The sequence below is a fragment of the Furipterus horrens genome, unplaced genomic scaffold (assembly GCF_987537825.1).
Source record: "Furipterus horrens unplaced genomic scaffold, mFurHor1.1.pri manual_scaffold_3, whole genome shotgun sequence".
In the NCBI taxonomy this organism is placed as follows: domain Eukaryota; kingdom Metazoa; phylum Chordata; class Mammalia; order Chiroptera; family Furipteridae; genus Furipterus; species Furipterus horrens.
Window position 1 is genome coordinate 37,222,577 of NW_028327173.1, and position 23,877 is coordinate 37,246,453.

Consider the following 23,877-nt stretch of genomic DNA (forward strand, 5'->3'; position numbering starts at 1 on the left):
GAATCATTAGCACAGTGAAGGCGAGCTGCACAAATATTTCAGAGTGTGCTCGTTTTCCTGGCCCTGGTACTACAGCTGTGCTCTCTGCATTAGGCAGTTGAATTTTTCAAAGCCCATGGCAGAGTTTGTTTCATTTATTCTTCTCCTTGCACTAAGTTTCTTTGTTTCTTTAAATGCAAAAATAAACTACCCCCCACCAAAAGAACCAACACAACTCTTTAGGTCCAAACTAATGGTAAATAAAATCTGGACCATGAAAAATAATTAGCAAACCACACACTATAATTTAACTTCGAATATAATGATAGATATAAGGTGAGATGGTTGAAATACCACCATATTGGCATCAATACAAGGAATTCTCTTCCAAGAAAATGGAGAGAAAGAAGGGAATTACCCTCTCTGTACAAAAGCCACAGTTAGCCAGAGTCACTGGTCAACTTACAAATAAAGTTGGTATTTATTTGCTCGTTGTTTTTTTCCCTAACCCTACCCAAAAGGGGATGGCAAACCCTATTTCAAACTTTAGTTTCTCCCCTTTTCTCTGATGCTGGACAAACTCCACAAAATAAAACCAAAGAAAATGATGATAATTATGCAACATTCAGAAGAACATAAGAATATTATTTTGTTTTTAATGATTCGCTGTGCACTTATGCCTGTAATTGGATTTTAACACACTGTAAAAATAAGTACGCTGGCTCACTTAGCTTCTTACACAAATGTAACACAGGGAGATGAATAACTCAAAGATGGGGTGGGTTTGGGCTTTTTTCAGGAGAAGTGCGAGGGAAAACCACAAAGTATAAAGAAATGTATGTGTTTTAATCACAGACAGAGCAACACAGCTTATCAATATGATTCCACAGCTAAGAGGGTCCTGAGGCCTCAGAAACAATTAAGCCTAAATTAAATTACAATCTCATATGATGGTCCCTTTTCCATTTTGCCCGCCAAGTCTTAGCTTCTAGAGAGCTGGGGAGACAAAACAAGGAGAGAAATTGTAGCGAAACAAGATTCTTAGGGAATCTTTGGGAATTATATTTCCACTATATGCCTATAAAAATTTGTGGGAGATGTAACTCTTACGACTGTAGACCCAACATGTTGCTATCTCATATGTGTACACACACATACATGTGTCTCTTTGTCTCACTGAGCCTGACATTTGGCCAGCAGGTTTTTCTCCCCCTTATTTGAAATCTCAAGCACCGAAAAAATTTGGATCTGATTATTTCCGGATCATAGGACCAGCACTTTAAAATGGATGAAATGCAAGCAAATTGCCCACCAGAGCCAGAGGGGGTAAATGCTTTCAAAATAACTCATACTTTTCTGTTATGGATGTGCTAGCCCCTCCAAAGCTTCCCCAGAACATCACAGTGGCTTCTGATTGAGGTGAAGAAGTTCTACCAGGTAATGTCACCAAACCATCACGTTTACTCGCCACCAGCAGTCCCTAATGTCTATGTATACAACCTACAATTGCTTTCCCTTTGTGTTTTTCTTCAAAAACGTAGGTGTGCGTGTGTGTTCTAGCTTTTTTTCTTTTTTAGTTACAAGGGTGACTCCTTTTTGGTATTTACAGCCATGTAATGACAGCTGTTTAATAATGGCAGAGTCCACATTTGTCATGATCATCAGGTCCCTTTTCATTGCTAGGATGTGTCCTGTCTCAATGTATGGTGAAAAGGGCCCAGTGAGTCTCTGTGAATTAAAAAATGCACTTACTCTCTGGTTCGGTCTGTAACAGCAACTCTGACAAACAGAATCATCTGGTAAACTAAGATATTTTCTAATGATGGCATAGATACTACCTACCAATCTGCAAAGATTCAATACAGAAAAAATACCAAAAGCAAGAATATTTTAAATTCTCTGAGAACAATTGGGAGGCCGTGGTAAACACCAGCTCTCGGCCGACAAGACACACATGTAGAAGGTACAAGTTGTAGAACCAGAAACAAATATTTGGAACAGGCAGCCTTGAAAACTGCCACTTGCTGTCTGTAGCTTTGAGTACATCCTTGAACCTTAATGTCTTCATCTATAAAACAGGAATCGTAGTAATAAGAGCTAGTGTCTGCCCAGCACCTTACAGCCTAAGAAGCGCTTCCAAATCTGCTCTCCCGGAAGAGCCCACAAGATAGGCAAAGCACAGCTGACATGAGGGCAGATGAGACAGTGTGTGGGAACACACACTGAAAACTGTAAAGCTCTGTGCACGGGAAACAAGAGTCATCAGGCCATCACCACGAAGCTGACCGCCTCCATAAAGCCCAGATGTTTACCTTCTTTCCTTGTCAAGACTTCCAAAAGCAGAGTGTCGGGTGTTTAATAGTAAAAAAGAAAAACACAGCATCTGGTAATTTGGCCTTTCCAGCTGTTTGGAAACTGGATAAACGGGACTCTGCCATAAACAGATCGTGATTCTTATTGTAAATGATGATAATGCTAGTCCATGACGTGGTACCATCCCCAGTGCCTCCTGACTCCAGATCTGGAAACACAGAGGACCTCAACATTCACGGACAAGCTGCCGGATTCAAGAGCTCGCTCCCTGCCTCGGCTTAGGGTCTGCCCACGGCAGAAGACAGATCATCTGAAACCTGATTCCAGAGCAAGCAATACGGTCTTCTCTCTAGTCACTGGGCAGCAGTGGCCACAAAAGACCTGAAGCTTGGCTCTTCTCAGCTTCCCCTGGCTAGCACACCAGTTAGTGTTCTTCACATTCAACATTTTAAAAATCAAACCTTTCTCTCTCTTTGCACCATTCCCTTTATCTCAACTGTCACTGACTCTAGCATGGTATTAATTAATTTAGCATGAATTAATTTTTTTAAATACTTCTACATTTTTCATAAAACATTCTTACAAGCATTGTTTCATTTACCCTGGGAGGTAAGCATTATTACCTCTAATGCAAATAAAAAACCAAAAGTTGACCCAACGCACCCAGGTTGTGGGTTTGATCCCCGGTCAGGGCACATATAAGAATCAAGCAATGAATACATCAATAAGTGAAACAACAAATCAATGTTTCTCTCTCTCTAAATTCAACAAGTAAAAAAAAAAATTTTTTTTAAGAAGTTGAGAACATTTAATACATTATAAGAGTAAATCCCCCAAATAATCAGGCACTGAGGCAGCCCTTTCACATTGTAACACTAATGCTCTTCTCAGTCTTTCAGAGTAAGTCTCCCGGTAGATTTATAAATGAGGAAACTAAGGCTCAGAGAGTGAAATAACTTCCCCCAAGGTCCCACAGATCATCCATGCCAGGGTCTAACAATTTCCAGCATAGTCAATAAATATTTTTCAATTGGTATTTCTATCTGTCTGTTTCCAATAAGCCTCAGACTTGAAGCTAAATGCCAAACATTCAAAGGGTTACATGGTCTAGGGAATATTTTGATGGGAATAAGGACAATAACAAGGTGCTGCTTCCTTATGGCATTCGAACCAAAGCTCTGGTTTTCTCTCAGGCCACTTGTGAGGAAGAAATTGCTCACATAGACAGGACAGACGCCGGGTAAGAAACCTCTAGAAACCTCTTCAAGCCCAGGTCCATGAGTAATTGGTTGGCCAGAAAACACGACCCAGACCTGCTGGGTAGCCTTTTACACAGGAGACACTTCCCCACCCTCAGGCCTCAGTTTCTTCATCTTTCAAATGGATGTGATAAATCCTACCCACCAGCCTGGCAGGAGGCTGTAAAGAAAACAGTTTAGAAGCCTCTACAAAAAGCGTTACCAGAAAGTTACTCTTACGGTTCAAAGAAAGTAGCTCTTCCTCCCAACTCTTTATTCTCTTCTGTCCTTTCCAAATACAATCTTAACTTGAAGATATATTTTAGACACTGGGGGGAAGGTGTATGGATAAAAATAATTGGGGCTTGGAGGAATGGAAGTGAGAGATCATACACAAAGCATCTAGATGAAAGGTCTCTAACTACAGCTTGGAAAAAAAGCTATGTTTGACAGACATTCACTAGGTCTATGGAGACTCCATCTTCAGATGACAACTACGATTTTTTAAAATCCAAAACATTGCAAGAGCATATCTTTTTAAGGGGGAATTGTGTATGGAGGGGCAAGCCAGGGAGTTCAGGGCAGCAAACATTACTCACATCTTGCTGCCTAGCACGTCTTTCTCTCTCTAGTACAAAAGAACCTCGTTATGTGTAATCCAGCAATAATACTCTAAAGGTGGTTTTTCTGTATCTTTCCTCTAAAATATGATCTCTGTCTCTTGGAAAAGACTGACATTTAAAACGATAAGAAATAGCTCCCTCCTACAAAGTCAGGTGTTTTTATTAAAAGGGGGGAAAAAAAACTGTTTACACTTATTTCATCTTGCCAGTCCCCGAATTGGGAAGTTGGGTATTTTTCACCCAGAAAGAGCTCTCATCTCTAAAAGTAAGCTGCCCTGCCTTTTCTAAATTGCTGGGCTGATGCTAAAGACGTGATAAAAGAAACTTTTTGTCTTCCTTAAGAAGCATCTGGAAATAGAACCAAGAGGTCCCTAACGCCAAAATAATGAAAGCCCAAAGCCTTGGTTTTTTTTTCTCCAAGGGGTAGAAAAGGGTGGGAGAGAAGTAAGAACACAATACCTTAACAATTTCCCGAATTTCTGGTTAATTATCTGTCAGCATGAAACTTATAAATAATGGCTCAATAATAATTAACTGTGATGAGAACAGGTTCATGAGAACCCTGGCATCATCACTGACTTTGAGCCCATAAACCGCACTGGGGCCTATACCTTAAACCCACTAGCCTCACTGAATAGAGGAAGAATATTGCAAAGTAACTTTTTACCAAAGACTATGCTTCTGAAGCATCAAGTACAGAAAAGCCATTTTTCAACTCAGAACTTGACTCAAGCTATATCATAGATTCATAAAATTTTCCATCAGCAATTCAGAAATCATCGGGTATAATTAATTCCTTTCTGGACAGATAGGGAAACTTACATCCCAAGAGGGGAGGGGTCTTGCTGAAGGCCTCTGGTTTTTGTTATTTAGGGAGATGGGAATACTTCAAAATATGCCTTTAGTCAGCTCAAAAAGAGAGACACTCCAGTGGCTATTCACCCCAATAATAAGATTTTGACAAATTTCACACAACTTTTATCAGAAACATACATAAGCAAAATTATGTAATCTGACCTTTCTAGACACATTTTCCCAAAATAGGCATACTGAATTTAAACTGGATGCTTCCTAAACAGGCATCACTTTAGAATGACAAACTAGTAGCAAACGAATGGAGAGAAACTGATGACCTCGGAGGAAGGTCCACCAAGTTTCCGGGTGGATTCCTACAAAGGGGTGCGGTGGCGACGCCAGGCAGCCCAAATAGCTTCACACTCGCGGCCCGCACGTTGGCAAGGCTAGACTTACCCTTCCCGGCGGCAGCCTTGGACCGGCCATAGTCTCGGGGGCTCCGGGGCCTGAGGAGGTCGTGGGCGCTGGGCGGCGGTGCCGTCGGTCGGGGCAGCAGGTCACGAGGGTCCCCGTCCCCGCAGTCACCACCGCTCACGGTGACCCTGAAGGCCATGTGCGCGCTGAGGCCTGCGGGCCCACGTCCGGGACCGGGAGCACCGGGTGCCTCCTTCGGCCTCTTGTCTGAGTGCGCTTCGGCCACCTCGCAGTGCATGGCGCCGGAGCGGGGCGCACGGATGGGGGTCACGCCGGGCTCCTGGGGAGAGGAGACAGTACAAAAGCGTTAGAATGAGGAGAGCGGCCTCCCTTCTCGTCCTGGGGCTGAGGTTTGGGCAGGTCACCACCCCCCGGTTTATTCCTCCTTGTAAAATGGGCTAGCGCCACCACACTTGAGCCCAACCTGACAAACCCACCTGATCCTACACAGGAGCGGCTCGCACTTCCTTCCCTGGCGAGTAGAGGGTCCCAGCCGGCGGCCGCCACAGCCTATTCCCCGAATCCCCCGCACCTCACACCCAAATACATCCCCACTGAGAGCAGCCCTCCTTAGACAAATAGGGAAACTGAGGCCTGGAGAAGGGAGAGCGCCTGTGCGGCACTGGATGAGACAGGGAGTGGGCGGCAAGGAGGATTCCTGGGGCAGGGCTCTGGCCTCGGGACCTTCCGGGACCAGGCAGTGCGTAGGGATCGCGCACCCAGGGGCCCCAGGCGCAGACCCTCCAAGATTCACCCACCACCACCTAAGCCGCAAAATTGGGAGTCTAAATGGGTGTCCGAAGATGGGCGCTTACTCCCGCGAGGCAAACCCATCACAGGTACACCAAGACTCGCACACTTCTACGCGCAGCCGAGAAACTGAACCCATCGCACTCACAAACCCGCAGTCAGTAGCGCCCATGCACGCACACTCCCACGCACACCACACATCCTCACAACTGCCCTTTCGGGGACACAACGTACCCCGCAAACTACTCTCTCATTCATCCTCTCAGACACTGAGCAACACTAGCAGCCGCACTGTCTCACACTCCACACACACGTGCGCTGGGTCCTCCTCCACAGAGCCTCCTGGACCGAGGGCCCGGAGACCCCCAAACTCTCCTTTCCCACTTGGTGCTACCCGTGCCACCCCAAAGCTCTTTAGATTTGAGCATCGCTGGGACAGCAGCCCCAGATATCTGACCCATGCGCTTGCTCCCTCCGAGCGCCAAGGGCCGCGCCTCCTCTCACCTAGCACCGGCCGCAGCAGCTTGAGGGGATCACGGCTGGCCGCGCCTCTACTGGCGCCACAACCCCCGCAGCCGCCGCTGCAACCGCGCTGCGTCCTGCCTGGCGGCACCCGGGGGTGGGAATAAGGGCGGGGCCAAAGTCTGCCTGACAGCCATTCTAGCCACTGACTCTCTGAGGCTGCCTCGTGGAGCCCAATCATGGCACGAGGGCGGGGCCTCCTCGCCTGGGGGGTCAGGGCGGGGCTCCGCTGAGCGTTTGACAGGCCGTAGCAACCAAAGCCCAGCCCTGCCCGCCGCCCTGCGCCAGAGTGGGCCAGGCCCGTGGGGCGGCGCCACGGGTGATAGAGTCTAGGCTCTGTCGTTGGGACTGGCCCGGCCTGGGCGGCGGAAAGAATTGGGCGTCAGGAGAACCGGCTCAACCCGGCTCTGCCTCCGTCTCTCCTAGTGGCTGGGGCAGGACCCTTCCCCTGTCCCTGGTCAGTTTTCTTCTCAAATGGGAAGGGTGAAACCTAAGGGGGAGGTTAATAGATGTAAAAGCTCTTTAGAAGTTCTCTTGAAGAACTCAGCCCACTCACTTGAGAGCTCGCGCGGATTTCACAGCGAATTAGAAGCAAAATTGGGATCTGAACCCAGGGCTCTCAAATCACGTCTTAAGTTTCTGATTTGTTTGTTTTGGGTGTTTCTCACTGGGAAAAAAAAGCCCTGGCTAGAGGGTCTCAAGCCCCAAGGAAAAAGGGCAAACAAGCAAAAACAGAATCCGGCATCCCAACTAGAAAATATTCCAACTGAGTCTGTGAATCTATCTCAGGGTGGGGCCGCAGTGCCTAGAATTTCAGCGAGCTCCTAGGAGAGCTTTACAGCACTGGAGATTGAGACCCACTCATTTAAATTCCTGCAGAGCCTGAAACCTGGATCCCCTGCATTATGAGTTCCCCTCACAGACAGCGGTGTCTCAGGGAGCCCTACCCAATTTGTAGAAAGAGCACTGGACAAAGAACAAGACTTCAGGGCAACTGGAAGCAGTGGCTCAGTTCCCTTCTCTGAGTCTCTTTCCTCCTGTGCAAAAAAAGCATTGTTCACCCAGGCCCAGCATATCTGCCAAGGCTACTGGCAGATGGAGCGAGGCCTCTGAGATGGTCCCGGCACTTCATCTTGGCATGCCTCCTCTGCACTTTTTGCTGGTGACTTGGGAGGGCTCCAAGTGTCCCGATGGCTTCACATTTTTTGAAGGGAGGGGTCTGGTTTGTTTGGCCTTGGTCTCAAATTGAAAAATGTATATGGACAGGTCTCACAACATAGGACTCTGCACAGAGTAATATACTTTAAGCAGCACCCCCAGAATCTTCAAAAAACAGGATTTTAGAATCACAGAATCCTAAAATCTGATTTCCTATAATTGATTAAATATAGAATCTTACATTAGAGAGCAATAATGGTTGGAAGGACCTTGGAGATTGAGTTAGACCTAGCCCACATGCATAGGATAGAGGATGTGACTGGTGCCCAGAAGTACGGTATGTGTGGCAGTCGGCACTGGAATCCAGTCCTCCAGACTCCCAGTCCAGTGCTCTTCCTCTTATACCAGCCACAATGTCTCTAATAGGTATAAGGTATCAACCAACCCCACCCATTATACAAAAGCCAAGTGCCAAGGCCTGCCTGCATAGGGCATCTGAAAGATCTTGCCTCTGTCCAGGGATTGTTCCTACTTTTATGGCAGGAGGGGAAGGGGTAGAAAGAAGCAAGAGTAGCTTACCAACCCCTTCAACATGTCACCAGGTTTTCCACCCCCCCCCCCACTTCTAAAGTTCCAATGCTGGCTAATATACTTCATAGCTTTGTATATGATGTTTCTTATGCTATGGAACTTAAATGAGTGGGTCTTATCTATCTTCATACTCCTTCCTATGAATCGTTCAGGTCATATAAGGGTCTGGTATCCAGAGTATATAGAACTCCTACAACTCAACAACAAAAAGACAACCCAGTAAAAAAAAATGAGCAAGGGGCTTAAATAGACACTTCTCCAAAGAAGATATACAAATGGCCACAAGTACATGAAAAGATGCTCAACATTATTATTCAGTAGGGAACTGTAAACCAAAACTACAACTTCACACCCACTGGGATGGCTATAATTAAAAAGAAAAAACAAAAACAAAAAAACAGAAAATAACAAGTGTTGGCAAGAATGTGAAAAAAACTAGAAGCCTCATATGTTACAGGTTCAGCCACTGTGGAAAAGTTTGATGGTTTCTCAAAAAATTAACCTAGAATTACCACATGACCCAGCAATTCTCCATTACTATGGAAACAGTCCACATGTTCACCAATGAATGAATGGATAAACAGATTGTGGTATATATATATTATCCAATGGAGTATTTTTCAGTCATAAAAAGGAATGAAGTTCTGATACATGCTATAACATGGATGACCCTCAGAAACATTATGCTAAGTGAAAGAAGCTAGGCACAAAAGCTCACATATTGTATGATTCCACTTATACGGACTTTCATTAATAGGTAAAGGAATAGAGACAGAAAGCAGACTGGTGGTTGCCAAAGACTAGGGGAAGGACCAATGGGGAGTATCCATTTAATGGGTATAGATTTCCTATAGAAAATGTAAATTTGGGGGGAGTTAGATAGAGATGGTGGTTGCACAACATTTTGTGTATACTAAATGCCACTGAATTGCCATTTACTTTTAAATGGTTAATTTTATGTTATGTGAATTTCACTGCAATAAAAAAAAGTTTTCAAAGGGAAAAAAATGGGACTACTGTAATAACATAATGAATAAAATATACTTAAATTTTTTTTAATTTAATTAAACTTAAAAAAAGTGCCTACCTGCATCCAAAGCCTGGGATTCATTCACTGAACATCAGGGCTTTCAGTGAAGGAAGTCCATAGAATGACTTTTATAATGGTTGTGACTTTGATATTATCAAGCTGAGGGACAGAAAAAAGTCACCATCTCTGGTTCCTCAGTACTTCACCCGCCAAATAAAAATGATAGTGCTTGACCTACCAAGACTTGTGGAGACTCAATTAAAAGGTGGAAAAATCAACCAGAAAATAAGAGGTGATGATGATGACTAATGAAATACCCAACTTCTCCCACCATTTCTAGAGTTTATAACTCAAAGATACACTTTTTTAAATATGCTTTATTGTTTATGCTATTACACTTGTCCCAATTACTTTTCCCTTTGTTCCCCTCCACCCAGTGACCCCCCCTCCCCTTAGTCCATGCCCATTGGTTGTGCATATAGTTCTTCTCAACATCTTCCTATCTACTCCACTCCCTCCTACTATGCTTCTTAATTCCTGTACCATCTCCCCCTCTTTCTCCTCTTCCCCTGCCCTGCTTACCTCCCCCCATAATGTTCTCCATACCTATAATTCTTTTCCAATTCTCATTGCCTACTTAGTCTGCCTTTGTTTCAATTTCCTAGCTTCTGTTGTTGGTTGTTGTGATACAGTTTTCATTTTAATGTTCATAGTTTTGATCCCCTTTCTCCTAAACAAGTCCCTTTAACATTTCACATAACAGTGGTTTGGATCTGATAAACTCCTTCAGTTTTACTTTGTCCTGGAAGTACTTTCTCTGACCTTCAATTCTGAATGAGAGCTTCGCTGGATAGAGTAATCGTGGTTGTAGGTTTTTGCTTTTCATTACTTTGAATATTTCTTGCCACTCTCTTCTTGCCTGCAGAGTTTCTTTTGAGAAATCAGCTGATAGTCTTATTTGGACCCTTTATATGTAATTCTCTTCTTCTCTCTTGCTACTTTTAAGATTATCTCTTTATCCTTAATTTTTGACATTTTGATTATAATGTGTCTTGGTGTGGTTCTCCCTGGGTCCAGTTGTTTTGGAACTCTCTGTGTTTCCTGGACCTGTAAGTCTATTTCCTTCCCCAAGTTAGAGAGGTTCTGCTTCATTATTTTTCACATAATTTTTCAATTTCTAGTTCTTCTTCTTCACCTTCTGGCAGCCCTATGATTCGGATGTTGGCTCACTCATAGCTGTCCAATAAGTTTCTGAGCCCTTTCTCATTTTCCTCACTTCTCATTTCCTCTTTCTGCACTGGTTGACTGTTTGTTCCTTCCCTATGTTCCGAGTTGTTGATTTGATCCCTGGTTTTCTTTCCCTCACCATTAGTTTCATATGTGTTTTTGTTCATTTCAGCAGGACTAGCCTTCATTCCTTCCCAGCCTTGTTTAAGATCTGCTGTTAGGTCTGTAAGCATTTTTATAACCAAAGCTCTGAATTGAGCCTCAGAAAGATTTCCTATCTGCTACTTCATTAGATTAGATATTTGCTCTCTAATCAGCTGCGTCACCGGGATCTCTATCATGATCTGTCCCATCCTGACCATTTTGTGTTTACCTTTGCTTCCTGGACAGGGCTGTCACACCTCCTATGCTATAGGGGGCAGAGCCCTGTGCACTCGTCACAACCGGGTGACCCTTCTCACCATGCTGTGGCGTTTTCTGTGGGGGGTGGGGGTCCAAGATGGATTCCTGCCATTCACTCTCCGCTGAGAGACCGGGAGTTTCCTCCTCCATCCCCACCCCCTCCAGCCCTCACAGTCCAAGGCAATGGGGGTCCACCTTCCCCGGCTTTGGAATCACAAGCTGATGGGTCTGGTCTGCAGCTGGGGGTGCTCCCCAGGAGCTTCTTGCCTCCCCTTAAATACGGGTGTCTGTTCTTACTGCTCTCCTGCCTCTGTCGCTGCTGCTGCAGCAGACAGCACAGCTTGACCTGTCTTCCCCAGCTTTACCCCTTCTACCTGTCCAGATAAGCATCACTTCTTTATAACTTCATACATTGGACTTCCATTTATTTTCTGATACTTCTGGTTATTTCTGGTTTTGTGGTAGTTGTAGTCCTTCTTAGTTGTGGAGGGAGACAGAGCATGTCAGTCTAGGCCTCCATCTTGGCCGGAAGTCTCCTATGTATGCTTCCATGTTCCAGGCAGAGCTATTGCTCCTACTACGTTGTAAGGGGCGGAGCCTTAGGGATTCATCAGTAACGGGCGACCTGTTTCACCACGTTGTGGTGCTGTATGTGGGGGAGGGGTCCAAAAAGGAACAATGCCACTTGCCCAGCAGTCGCCCCTTTTCCAGGCACTTCTGCACCAGGGACTGGTGCCCCTGTAGCTGCTGCCCTGGCGGTGGTTCCCAGAGTGGGTGGGTCTGCAGATGTTCTTGGTCCATAGGGGCCCTTTAAACAAGTGGACTCTGCTGAGAGACTGGCAGTTTCTGCCTCCGTCCCAACCCCCACCGGTTTGCACAGTCAAAAGCAATGAGGCCTGATTTTCCCCAGTGCTGGGACAGTGGGCTGCACAGTCTGGTGAGGAGCTAGGAATGCTCTACAGGTGTCCCTCCTGACTCTTTAAAACATGTAACTGCACTTTCTGCTGGCCTGCTGCTGTTGCCACTGCTGCCACACCATGTCCTCTCTGCCCTGGCTCCGCCCCTCCTACCTGTCTAGATGAGTATTTCTTCTTTATATCTTTGTTTGCTGGATTTCCATGCACTTTGATTTTCTGGAACTTTTGGTTGTTTCTAGTTTTGAGGTAGTTGTATTCCTTCTTAGTTGTGGAGGGAGATGCAGCATGTCTGTCTACGCCTCCATCTTGGCCAGAAGTCCTCAAAGATGCACTTTTTAAAAACAAAACAAAATAAACAAGAACCCAAAGAATTCCAACAGGAAACACAGTCACAAAAAGCCAGTAAAGAAGTTTGAGATAAAATTTCATAAATGATTACAGAATAAGAACCAACTTAAACTAGGAATAGAAAGGAACTTTCTTAACTAGATAAAGAGCATCTACAAAAACAAAAACCAGCTAACAACACTTAGTGGTGAAAATGGTATGCTTTTCCCCTAAGATCAAGAATGAGGTAAGGATACCTGCTTTCACATTCTTTTTTAACATCACACCAGAAGTCCTAGCATGTGCAGTAAATCCAGAAAAATAAAGACATATAGGTTGGTAAGGAAGAAATAAAACTCTATATTGACAGGCAACATGATTATTTATGTGGAAAATCCCATGGGATCTATTCTTTCCACCCAAAAGCTCCTAGAATTAATCAATGAATTTATCAAGATTGCAGGATACAAGGTTAATACTTAAAAACCCATTGCACTTATATACACTAGGAATAAACAATTAAAATTTTAAATTTTGCCCTGGCTGCTGTGGCTCAGTGGATTGAGCATCGGCCTGCGAGCCAAGTGTCGCTGGTTCGATTCCCAGTCAGGGCACATTAATAGGTTGCACATCAGGTCCGCAGTTGGGGGCGCGTGAGAGGCAACCACACACACACACACAAAAAAAAAATTTAAATTTTAACTACCATTTATAACAGCATTTAAAAATCATACAGATATTAATCTAAAAAATATGTGCAGAACCTATATGCTGAAAATAACAACGCTCTGATGAAAGAAATCAAAGAAGACCTAAATAAATGAAGAAGAGTATCATGTTCGTCGTTTGAAAGGTTGAAAATTATTAAGATGTCAGCTCTTCCCAAATTAATCTATAAATGCAACACAACTTCAATCAAATCCCAGCAGATTTTTCAATAGAGACCAAGAAGCTGATTCTCATGTTTATTTGGAAAGACAAAGGAACTAGAACATGCAAAAACAATTTTGAAAAAGAAAAAGTTGAAGGACTCACTACTTGATTTTAAAACTCACTATAAAGCACTCTGGCCAGTGTGGCTCAGTTGGTTGGAACGTTGTTCCTTGACCAAAAGGTTGTGGGTTCAATCCCCAATAAGGGTGTGTACAATTCCTGGTCCGAGCACTTATGAGAGGCAACTAATCCATATTTCTCTCTCTCCTTCCCTCTCTCCCATCTTTCCTCTCTAAAAGCAATTAAAAAAAAAAAAAAAAAAGCCCTAGGGTGAGGGTAAAAAAATAAAATAAAAATAAAATTTACTGTAAAGCTACAGTAATCTAGACAGTGTGATGATGATGAAAGTCTATAAACATAGATCATGGAACAGAATGTTCCATAATATATGGAAACCCACATTTGTCTAAGTTACATCTATCAGCAAATGGTACTAGAACAGCTGCATATACATATGCGAAAAAAGAGAACTTTGACCTATATTCACATGCTATACAAAAATTAACTCAAAATGGCTGAAAATGCAAAGCTAAACCTTCTAGAAAAAAGCCTAAAAGAACATCTTTGTGACTTTGGGTCAGTTGAGGAGAAATTAGATATGATACCAAAAGCACAATCTATAAAAAATTGTTAAATTGGACTTCATCAAAATTTAAAATTATTGCTCTGCAAAAGATGCTGACTATTGCCCTGACCAGTGTGGCTCAGCTGATTAGGCAACATCCCACAAAGCCAAAGGTCGCCAGTTTGATTCCCAGTTACAGCACATGACTGGGTTGCAAGAGGCAACTGATAGATGTTTCTCTCACACATCAGTGTTTCTCTCCCTCTCTTTCTCCCTTCCTCCCCCTCTCCCTAAGAATAAATAAATACATAAATTTATTTTTAAAGGACACTGACTGTTAAGGGAATGAAAAAACTGAGAGAAAACAATTGCAAATCATATATCCAACAAGTGACTTGTATTCAGACTATATAAAGAATTTTTACAACTTAATTTTTTTAAAAAACCAAAGTTTTTAAATGGGCAAGATATTTGGACAGAAACTTTACAAAAAAACATGAAAATAAAAAATAAGTGCATGAAAAAATTTGCAGCAGCATTAGTCACTAGGGAATGCAAACTTAAAGCACGTTGAGATACCACTACACACCTATTAGAGTGGTTAAAATTTAAAAATAAAAAACTATCAAATGCTGGCAAGAATGTGGAGCAACTGTAACTCTCAGACATTGCTGGTAGAAATGCAAAAAGGTACAACCACTTTGGAAAAACAGTTTGATATTTTCTTATAAAGTTAAACATAATACTTAGCATATAACCCATACAAACTGGCAATCCCACTCCCAGTACTTACCCTAGTGAAATGAAAATCTATGTTTATACAAAAACCTATACATAAAGAACTTTATTTGTAATCCTCAAAAATGGGAAACCAAATGTCCCTCAAGTGCAGAATGGATAATCTGTGGTAAATCCACCGAACTGAATACTACTCAGCAAGAATATCAATTTAACTATTAATATACATAATAACATGGGTGAATCAAATACATTATGGCAAATAAAAAAAGCCAGACTCAAAAAACTACAAACTGTGTAATTCTATTGATGCAATATTCTGGAAAAGGCAAAATTATAACAGAGAACAGATCAATGTTTGCCAGAAGTTAAGGATTAGAAAAGAACTGACTACAAAGGAATTGAGGGAATAGTGGGGAGGAAGGGGCCATGACCAAACTGTTCTGTATCTTGATTCTATGCATTTTTCAAAAGTCAGAGATTTGCACACGGTGGATTTTACTGTATGTAAATGTAACAAACAAGAGAGTCAAGTTGATTATTTTTAACATTAGAGTCTCTTCTGAATGAAGCTTCAGGTTAATCACTCTAGAAATAGAAACTGTTATATGACTTGGGAAACCAAGTTTATTAAACTCACCCTGCCTCTCCTTCCTTTCTCCCCTCTTCATCCTGTGCATTCTCTTGCATGAATGATGACACCACCAAGCTGCAATCCTAGGGGTTATCCTAGTCCCCTTTCTCTCCCTTCACCCACATTCAGACTCCCAGGCCTGAGCTTCCTGCCTATGTATCCTTCTGTAAGTACTCCTTCTCGCTACCTCCACAGCTGCGGCCCTCATCAGGCCTCATCATTTCTTGTCTGAATCACCGGACCAGCTTTTCACCTGGGTCTCCCTTCCTCCAGCCTGAGCCCTCCAATTGATGCTCCTCTCTACAGCTAGAGTGATCGTTCTAAATCACTGATCCAACCATGCTGCTCTTCTAGTTTAAAGCCTTCTGAGTGCCCCTGGCTCTTTGGGGGCGCGTATTACGTTTTATTTGCCACTGTAGCCCTGTTACCAAGCACAGTGGCGTCAGTGCACACAAAGTGAAAAGGTGGTTGGATAAATGCATACATTAGTAAAGTGGGTGAAGGAGTTGTTAAAAGGTGTGCAGGCCCTCCAGAAACTCATTCAGAGAAATCAGAACGACAAGAGGAAGCACCAAGGTCTGTATCCCAGAGCAGCTTTCATCCTGGTTCAATAATGCTGACTGAGGGCCTACCATGTCCCAGGCACTGTCTTAGGTGCCAGTGATTCAAGGTTCTTTCATCTGGGGGTGGACACTTAGTATTCATACCAATGAGCATATACTTACAAATTAAAGGCCCTGAAGGAGAAATGTTCCATGCTATGAGAGGAGGTGAAGGGGGAGGAGGGTCAGAGGCTTGATGGAGGATGTGAAGATTAAGATCACAGAGGATAAGAAGTGATGGGGTTGTAGAGTTGAGGAAGTGCATTCCAGCAAGTGCAGCAGCACCACACGCCAAAGTCCTGAAACAAGAGGAACTAAGATCCCCTACAGGCAGCAAAAGGAGGGTGGGGGGACTGGAGCCACACAGCAAGGGGAGAGAAGGCACCCAATGAGACCAGGAAGCCAAAGGGCTAGATCCAAAATCAATGACAGACTGTAGGTTGGAGACTGACATGATCAGATCCATTCTGAAAATACTCTCACGGAAAGGTGCTGAGGATCCTGGACACGGGGGCCGGGGCTTGGTGGAGATGGGGAGAAATGGCTGCAATACAGCTTTATTTTGGAAGTAAACTTGACAAGCTTGGGTGATGGGAATGAAGGGAAATAAAGAGAAAAAAAGATATTGGGAGTCTGGAATAACAGCAATTTTCGAGTCTGGCACTTCCACTGTGTAACCCAAAGCATTCCTCATCCTTAATAGTGGTTTCTGGAAGCAAAATAAATGCCACAATTTTCAGGCTACGAAGTTATACCCCTTCCTCAATCTCATTACTATGCAACTGCTTTTCCATAAAAATGTTAGTTGGTTTTCAGCACATCACTATATTTGTGGGAAAACAAGAATCAGACTATATAAAATGCACATCATATGCTGCCAATGAGGACGAGATTTAACAGCTTGAAAAGTTATGAGGGACCCTATCAGTTATCCAAATAGGAGAAGGGGTCCTTTTATTTATGGAAGCACAGAGAACCATGTCCTCTGGCAGTTTCTTTGATATAAATTACTGCAGATGGCACGACATAGATACATTCAATAGACAACAACCCTATGAAGGGGGTAGTATTGCTTCCTATGAGAAGACAGATGAGGAAAATGAGACCAAGATCGGTTAAGTGACTTACCCAAGGTCTCAGCTAGCAAGTGGCAGATTCAGGGTTCAGTTATAGATCTACTAGACTCTAAATACCGTGATCTTTCCATTTGGGCCACCATGCCTCATTTACAACTGAACTGGAACATGGAACAGTGTCTGTCACCTGATTCTCCTTTTCTTTCATCTAGAATGCCTTTGTGCCTGACCACTCCCACTTGGACCATCCAAGTCTCCAAAGCTCACCTCAGATGCCCTCTTTTCCATGTAGTCTGCTTCTCCTCCCAACCAAACACCAAACACACAAGGCCTCTCTCAAGGCACTTATTTTCTGCCTTATTATATACCTATATATGTATTATTGTACTCCCAATAAAAACTGCAGACCCCATGAAGGCACAGACTTTAATGTGTATGGGAGATAAGCACTGGTGTGTATATTTGAATACACGTACTAATTTTTTAAAACAGGTCACAAATTGAGAAATGATACTACAACAAGTGTATATATGGAGTAAGAAATAGGATAATTGTGCTGACCGGTGTGGCTCAGTTGATTAGGCATCATTCTGCAAAGTAAAAGGCCACCAATTCGATACGCAGCCAGGACAAGGCAGGTTGTGGATTGGGTCCCCAGGTGGGGTACGATAGAGAGGCAACCATTTGATGTTTCTCTCGCACACCAATGATTCTTTCCTTTTCTTTCTCCCTCCTTTCCCCTCGCTCTAAAAAGAAATAAAATCTCTAAAAAAAAAGAAAAGAAAGAAAGAAAGAAATGGGATAGTTGCTTATTCAAATTTTTATTTAAAAATTTTATTATAAAATATCAAGTTTATTGAGTACACACTAGTATTATATAATTCATGTTTCTTTTCAAGTATATGTTAAAATCATCTTCACCTATATACAGAAAGTATTCTGAAAGATAGAAGAATCATATTGTACTCATGAATAAGTTTGAAATGAATCTTTCAATTACAGATATCAGTTTTAAGACATTTAACAGACATCTTCTTGCATGGACTTTTCTCCAAGACTGTCTTTTATAAAAACTATACTTACCTTATTATATGACAAATCCAAAGACTCATGCAATGTTACAGTTAGAACGGAACTTAAAAATCATTCAGTCCAATTCTTTTATTTTGCAGTTGAGTTAGAGGTTTAGTGATGGAATCTTAGTTCAAAGTCATACAGCTAAATAGTGCCAGAGACAAGACTAAAACTAATTTCTTCCAAAATCAAACCCTAAACTCTGAAGTAGACACTACACTGGCAGCCTATCTTAATATTGATTCAGAGGCCCAGTAACAATACTCCAACTTTACTTAGGGGTCACACACAACCTCTAAAACACATTTACTAGACTCCTATGCAGACAGATGTAGCCATATGAGTACACATCAGCCAATGAGATACAAGGATAAGCATACGAACTTTGAGGAAGTCACTTAAAAAGGGAGGGGGTCCACCATTCTCCCTTCTCTTCTTTCTTCTTGTTGCCTGGAATGCAGATATGATGACTCGTTCTGGCAGAAAGGTGGGACCATAAGAATGAGGACCATGCCTTGGGGGCAGGTACACAGAGAGTTTCTATAGAATGAGCCTGGATCCCTGATAACTTCCTGAGAATTGCTGGTGGAATGGTTGTGTAATGTGAAAGAGAACATGTCATTAATACTGACTCCAAGGTTTTTGGCCTGCACAGCTCGTAGAATGAAAAGCCATTTACTGAGATAGGAGAGGAATGGGTCTACCAGGGGTAAGGAAGACGGGGTAGTTAAGTTTGACTGAATATAACTGAAAAGCTCAAAGTAACAGCGGCTTAAATAACATTAGACATTTATTTTTCACATAAAAGAAGACCCAGAAATAGGTTGTCTCATCCACTTTCTTTGTGATAGACCTAAACCTGTCTGCTTCTCATCGCTTTCACTGCTATCACTCTGCTCCCTGTCACTACCCTCTCTCGCCTGTGCACAGCAGTGGCCTCCTAACTGGTCTCCCTGCTTTCATTCCTACCTGCCACCTTCTCTCCCCAGTCTATTTTCCACAGAAGAGCCAGACTTAATTTTTTAAAACATAGGTGTGCCAGGTGATATACTATAGAATCGTACACGTTAAACCTATGTAATTTTATTAACCAATGTAACCAATAAATTCAATTAAAAAAAAGAAAAAACATAAGTGGGCCCATGTTACTCCTTTGCTCAGAATGTTCCAATGGCTGCCTCTGACTCAGAGTAAGACCAAAGTCCTTATTGTAGCCTACCAGGCCTGACGCGATCTGGCCCCCTCCTATGTCTCCGACCCCTCCTACACGCTCCCCCTCACCCACTGTGCCCAGCCACCCTGTCCTCACTGCTGTTCCTTGAACTTGTCAGGCACACTCTGGTCTCGGAATCCTTCTGCTTTTGGGAACTCTGCCCCCAGATATCTACTTATGCTTTCTTATCTCACTCAGGCCTCTGGCCAAACATCGCTTTATCATCGTATCTAAAATAGAATCCCATCCTACTATCTACACGTCCTTCAGAGTACTCACCACCACAGCACATTTGTTTATATTCATTGTCTACCTCCCCCACTAGTTTTGTTACTCTGAGCTCCTCTGCTGTCCCTGCAAAAGCTTGTTAAATATTTGCTGACAACAACAACAACAAAAATGCCAACTCCGTCTTATTAACTAAGAAGATCTAAAAGAGTAATATGGTTTTCTGTTCTAGTAATAATAACCACAGTTAATAGCAACCACAAAACATTAAAAAATTAGAAATAAGATTAATAGACAGCAGTACATCAGGCCATTCGCAAGACTGCCTCCAGAACCATATGTCCTTTTATAGCTGCCCAAAAGATACAAAGCCTTTTCTTGCTGTTCTCACATGACCTCTTCAGTGAGAACACGGGGGTCAAATTGACCACTCATTATCTGGTGATGAGCACAGCTGTCCTCTCAGAACTCTCCAGCTTTTATGGAAAATTCTGGTGATTTATTCATGTTTTAAAACATGAATAAATAAAAGCCCACTAAAACAGATTTATCTTTTCATTCACAATCTATTTCTTTCAAAGTTAGGAGTTTTTTCTATTAAACTTGTAAAATAAAAAAAGAAATCTTTGTAGTAAACTTTACTCCTAAATAGGTCTTCAGCTTGAGATATTTTTAGAGACAATATATGACTAATATTTGTTTTCATGTGGAGAAGGAGCAAAGCCTGACAGAACATCATTTTTCAAAGAAGACTAAGAAGTCTAGCTTCTTCAAGAAAATAACAGGCTGACAATGAAATATCAGAAATAGAAACAAGGGGGAAAAATCCCATTTACTATAGCAACAAGAAAAATAAAGTACCTGGAAATAAACTTAACCAAGGGGGTAAAAGACCTGTACTCAAAAAACTACAGAACACTGAAGAAAGAAATTACAGAAGACACAAATAAATGGTAGCACATACCATGTTCATGGATTGGAAGAATGAACATCATTAAAATGTCCATACTACCCAAAGCAATCTATAGATTCAATGCAATCCCAATTAAAATACCAATGACATATTTCACAGATACAGAACAAATATTTCAAAAATTTATATAGACCCATAAACAACCTCAAATAGCCTCAGCAACTTTGAGAAAGAAAAACAGAGCAGGAAGGATCACAATACCTGGTATCAGACTATACTACAAGGCCACCGTAATCAAAACAGTCTGGTACTTACATAAGAACAGACACATAGGTCAATGGAACAGAACTGAAAGTCCAGAAATAAACCCAAGTCTCTATGGTCAATTAATATTTGACAAAGGGGGCAAGAACATAAAATGGAGTAAAAATAGCCTATTCAAGAAATGGTGTTGGGAGATCTGGAATGGTACATGCAAAAAAAATGAAACTAGACCACCAACTTACACCATACACCAGAATAAACTCAAGATAAATAAAAGACTAAAATGTAAGTTGTGACACCATAAAAGTCCTAGAGGAAAACATAGGCAGTAAAATTTCAGATATCCCACACAGCAATAGTTTCACCAATATGCGTCCTTAGGGCAAGGGATATAAAGGAAAGAATAAGCAAATGGCGACTACATCAAGTTAAAAAGCTTCTACATGGCTAAAGAAAACATCAGCAAAATGAAAAGGGAACCAAGAGTATGGAAAAACATATTTGGCAATGATACCTCGGACAAGGGTTTGATCTCCAAAATATATAAAGAACTCATATGACTCAACACAGGGAACACAAACAATCCTATTAAAAAATGGGCAAAGGACCTGAACAGACACTTCTTCAAGGAGGACATACTGATGGCCCATAGACATATGAAAGGATGCTCAACATCATTAGCCATCAGAGAAATGCAAATAAAAATCACAATGAGATACCACCGCACACCAGTCAGAATGGCCATCATCAACAAATCAACAAACAACAAGTGGTGGCAAGGATGTGAAGAAAAGGGAGCCCTAGTGCACTGCGGGTGGGAATGCAGACTGGTGCAGCCCCTATGGAAAACAGTATGGAATTTCCTCAGAAAACTAAAAATGGAACTGCCTTTTGATCCAGTGATCCCACTGCTGGGATTATACTGGAAGAATCCTGAAACACCAATTCAAAAGAACCTATGCACCCCCATGTTCATAGCAGTGCTATTTATAATAGCCAAGAACTGGAAACAGCCTAAGTGCCCATCTGTAGATGAGTGGATCAAAAACTGTGGTCCATTTACACAATGGAATACTAAACAGCAAAAAGAAAGAAGAAACTCCTACCTTTTGCAACAGTGTGGATGGAACTGGAGAGTTTTATGCTTAGTAAAATAAGCCAGGCGGCAAAAGAGAAATACGATATGATCTCACCTATAAGTGGAACCTAATGAACCAAACAAACAAACAAGCAAAATAGAACCAGAGGCATGGAAATAAAGAACAGACTGACAGTGACCAGAGGGGTGGGGAAAAGGGGATAATGGGGGGAAAAGGGGGAAGGGACTTGTCAAGGAACAGGTATAACAGCAGGGTGGAGACTGACAGTGGGAGAGCGAGGGGGTGTGGGGGGAATTGGGACAACTGTAATAGAACAACAGTAAAATTTTTAAAAAAGAGAAAATAACAGGCTGAAATTTGCAAAGGAAAAACAGCATGCTATTTCTAAGATTTTGCTTTAAAAATATATATTCCTCTTATACATTCTTGGTGACTATTGTTTCATGCTGCTAAACTATTTCTTCTTTGGGAGGAAAAAAAGCAGAGCTCCCAAGAAAATTAAGAGCCTGGCTTTGAAGCTACATCTCCCCTGCACCTGAATCCCATCTCCACTAGCCTTGTCCTTGGGCAAATCATCCCACTTTTCCTCCCTCAGTTTCCTCTTCTGGAAAACTTAGGTAATCCTCACCACAACCCTGGAAGATAAGTGGCTATTAAAAATAGTGTGTGTAGAGTGTGGAGCACAAAGTCTAGCACCCAGTAGGTGCCCAATAAATAAATGGTCGCTGTTATCACTCCCATAAGCAACGATCTGCAGAAGCCCACTCAAGCCATCAGTACTTGTAAACGTACTATATAAAAACAATAAATTTTTAAAGACCGTCTGAAGATACCAAAAGTACGAATCAAAAAAAAAGTTTCCCACCAGTACTATGAATAAAACCGCCCCCAAACAAAAGAGGTGTGGACTGGAGACAAATTCTCCTCTAACAACTTTGAAATAGTGACCTCTGCTGGCCCATGGAAAACATGAGTTTTCCAACCAACGTTTTCATGATTAAGCAAGGGTTGAGTTGAGTCAGCCAGGCTTGGTTCCTGTCCCTGGAACAAAAACCAGGTGTTGCATTACAAGGGACAGAAATCGTCACAAGGGTTACCACGATGTAATTGGGATGTTAACAAAATTAAAGCCTGGCCTTTCCATTTGCTCATCCGCCCAGAAGATTCTTTGTTTTTTTCAAACCCTGTAGTCTCCTATTTTTAAAATGTCATAATTGCATGCAAATGTTACAGCTGAAAAACAACACAAGGGGCATTAAAAATCAATCTTCCATGTAAGCCTCAGATTTTCCAGCATGAAGATCCAAAAGCAGAAGTGGTGACAAATGTGTAGAAAACAGAGTGAAAAAGTCAGAATGCATCATTAAGAATATTAAAACAAAAGGAGGGGGAAAAAATCTTTGGGAACACATGTCTAATTCAGCTGGGGTAAACAGCCAACTACAAAGAAGGCTTTTAAAAACCCTGCAAACCTCTTACAGATATGACCCAGAAATCCAATTAGGAAGCAGTCACGACCCTTTTCTTCAGGCAGAAATATGCTCCATGGAAGAGGCTGCTCAAGAGTCTGCTGGCTGGGATGTTTAGACATGAAACACATTCCCACCTCTTAAAGGTGTGAAATAAAACAGAGGTTGTGAACTGGCAGCCATAGAACCATGTAGTTTGGTTTGGCACTCACTGTATTTTTAAAAATTAATTAGTTTCCAACAGTTTAAAAAGGGAGATTTCATATCAAAATACGAATTTCTGCCTTCTTATAAACAAATGGGGAGATCTAGACAAACCAGGCAAGCATTGTCCCATAACAAAAATCAACTGGGAACAAGCAGCCACACAGTCGTCCCTTTAGAGAGAGATGTGCCTTCTCCAGTTTGCCATGTTCCCTGGACGGAGGTTGGCCTCACTCATATCACCTGCCTGGCTTTTGTAAACACTGGAGTTTGAGACCCTGAGTTTCTAACAACCTTAAGGCACTAAACTGAATTCAGTGCAAACAGGTATCAACCATGTGCAAGGTACTTTAATAGGCACTAGGACTATAAAGAAATAAACATGATCCCAGAAGCCAAAGAACTCACAGATGACTGTTTCCAGCGAGGGCAAGTAAACTGGTTATTATAATACACTA

General features: G+C 42.3%; 1 protein-coding gene across 1 annotated transcript in view; it reads right to left on the bottom strand.

Annotated features, from left to right (window-relative positions):
* GLIS1 (GLIS family zinc finger 1) overlaps positions 1-5,919 on the bottom strand; it is a 216,480-nt gene extending 210,561 nt beyond the window's left edge. The window contains exons 1-2 of the mRNA XM_090271629.1: positions 5,860-5,919; positions 5,405-5,702 (exon numbers count right to left, since the gene is read on the bottom strand). Of these exons, the coding sequence (XP_090127755.1) occupies positions 5,405-5,660 (256 nt within the window). The 5' untranslated portion in view covers positions 5,661-5,702; positions 5,860-5,919. The remainder of the gene's footprint in view (positions 1-5,404; positions 5,703-5,859) is intronic.
* Positions 5,920-23,877: the final 17,958 nt, after the last annotated feature.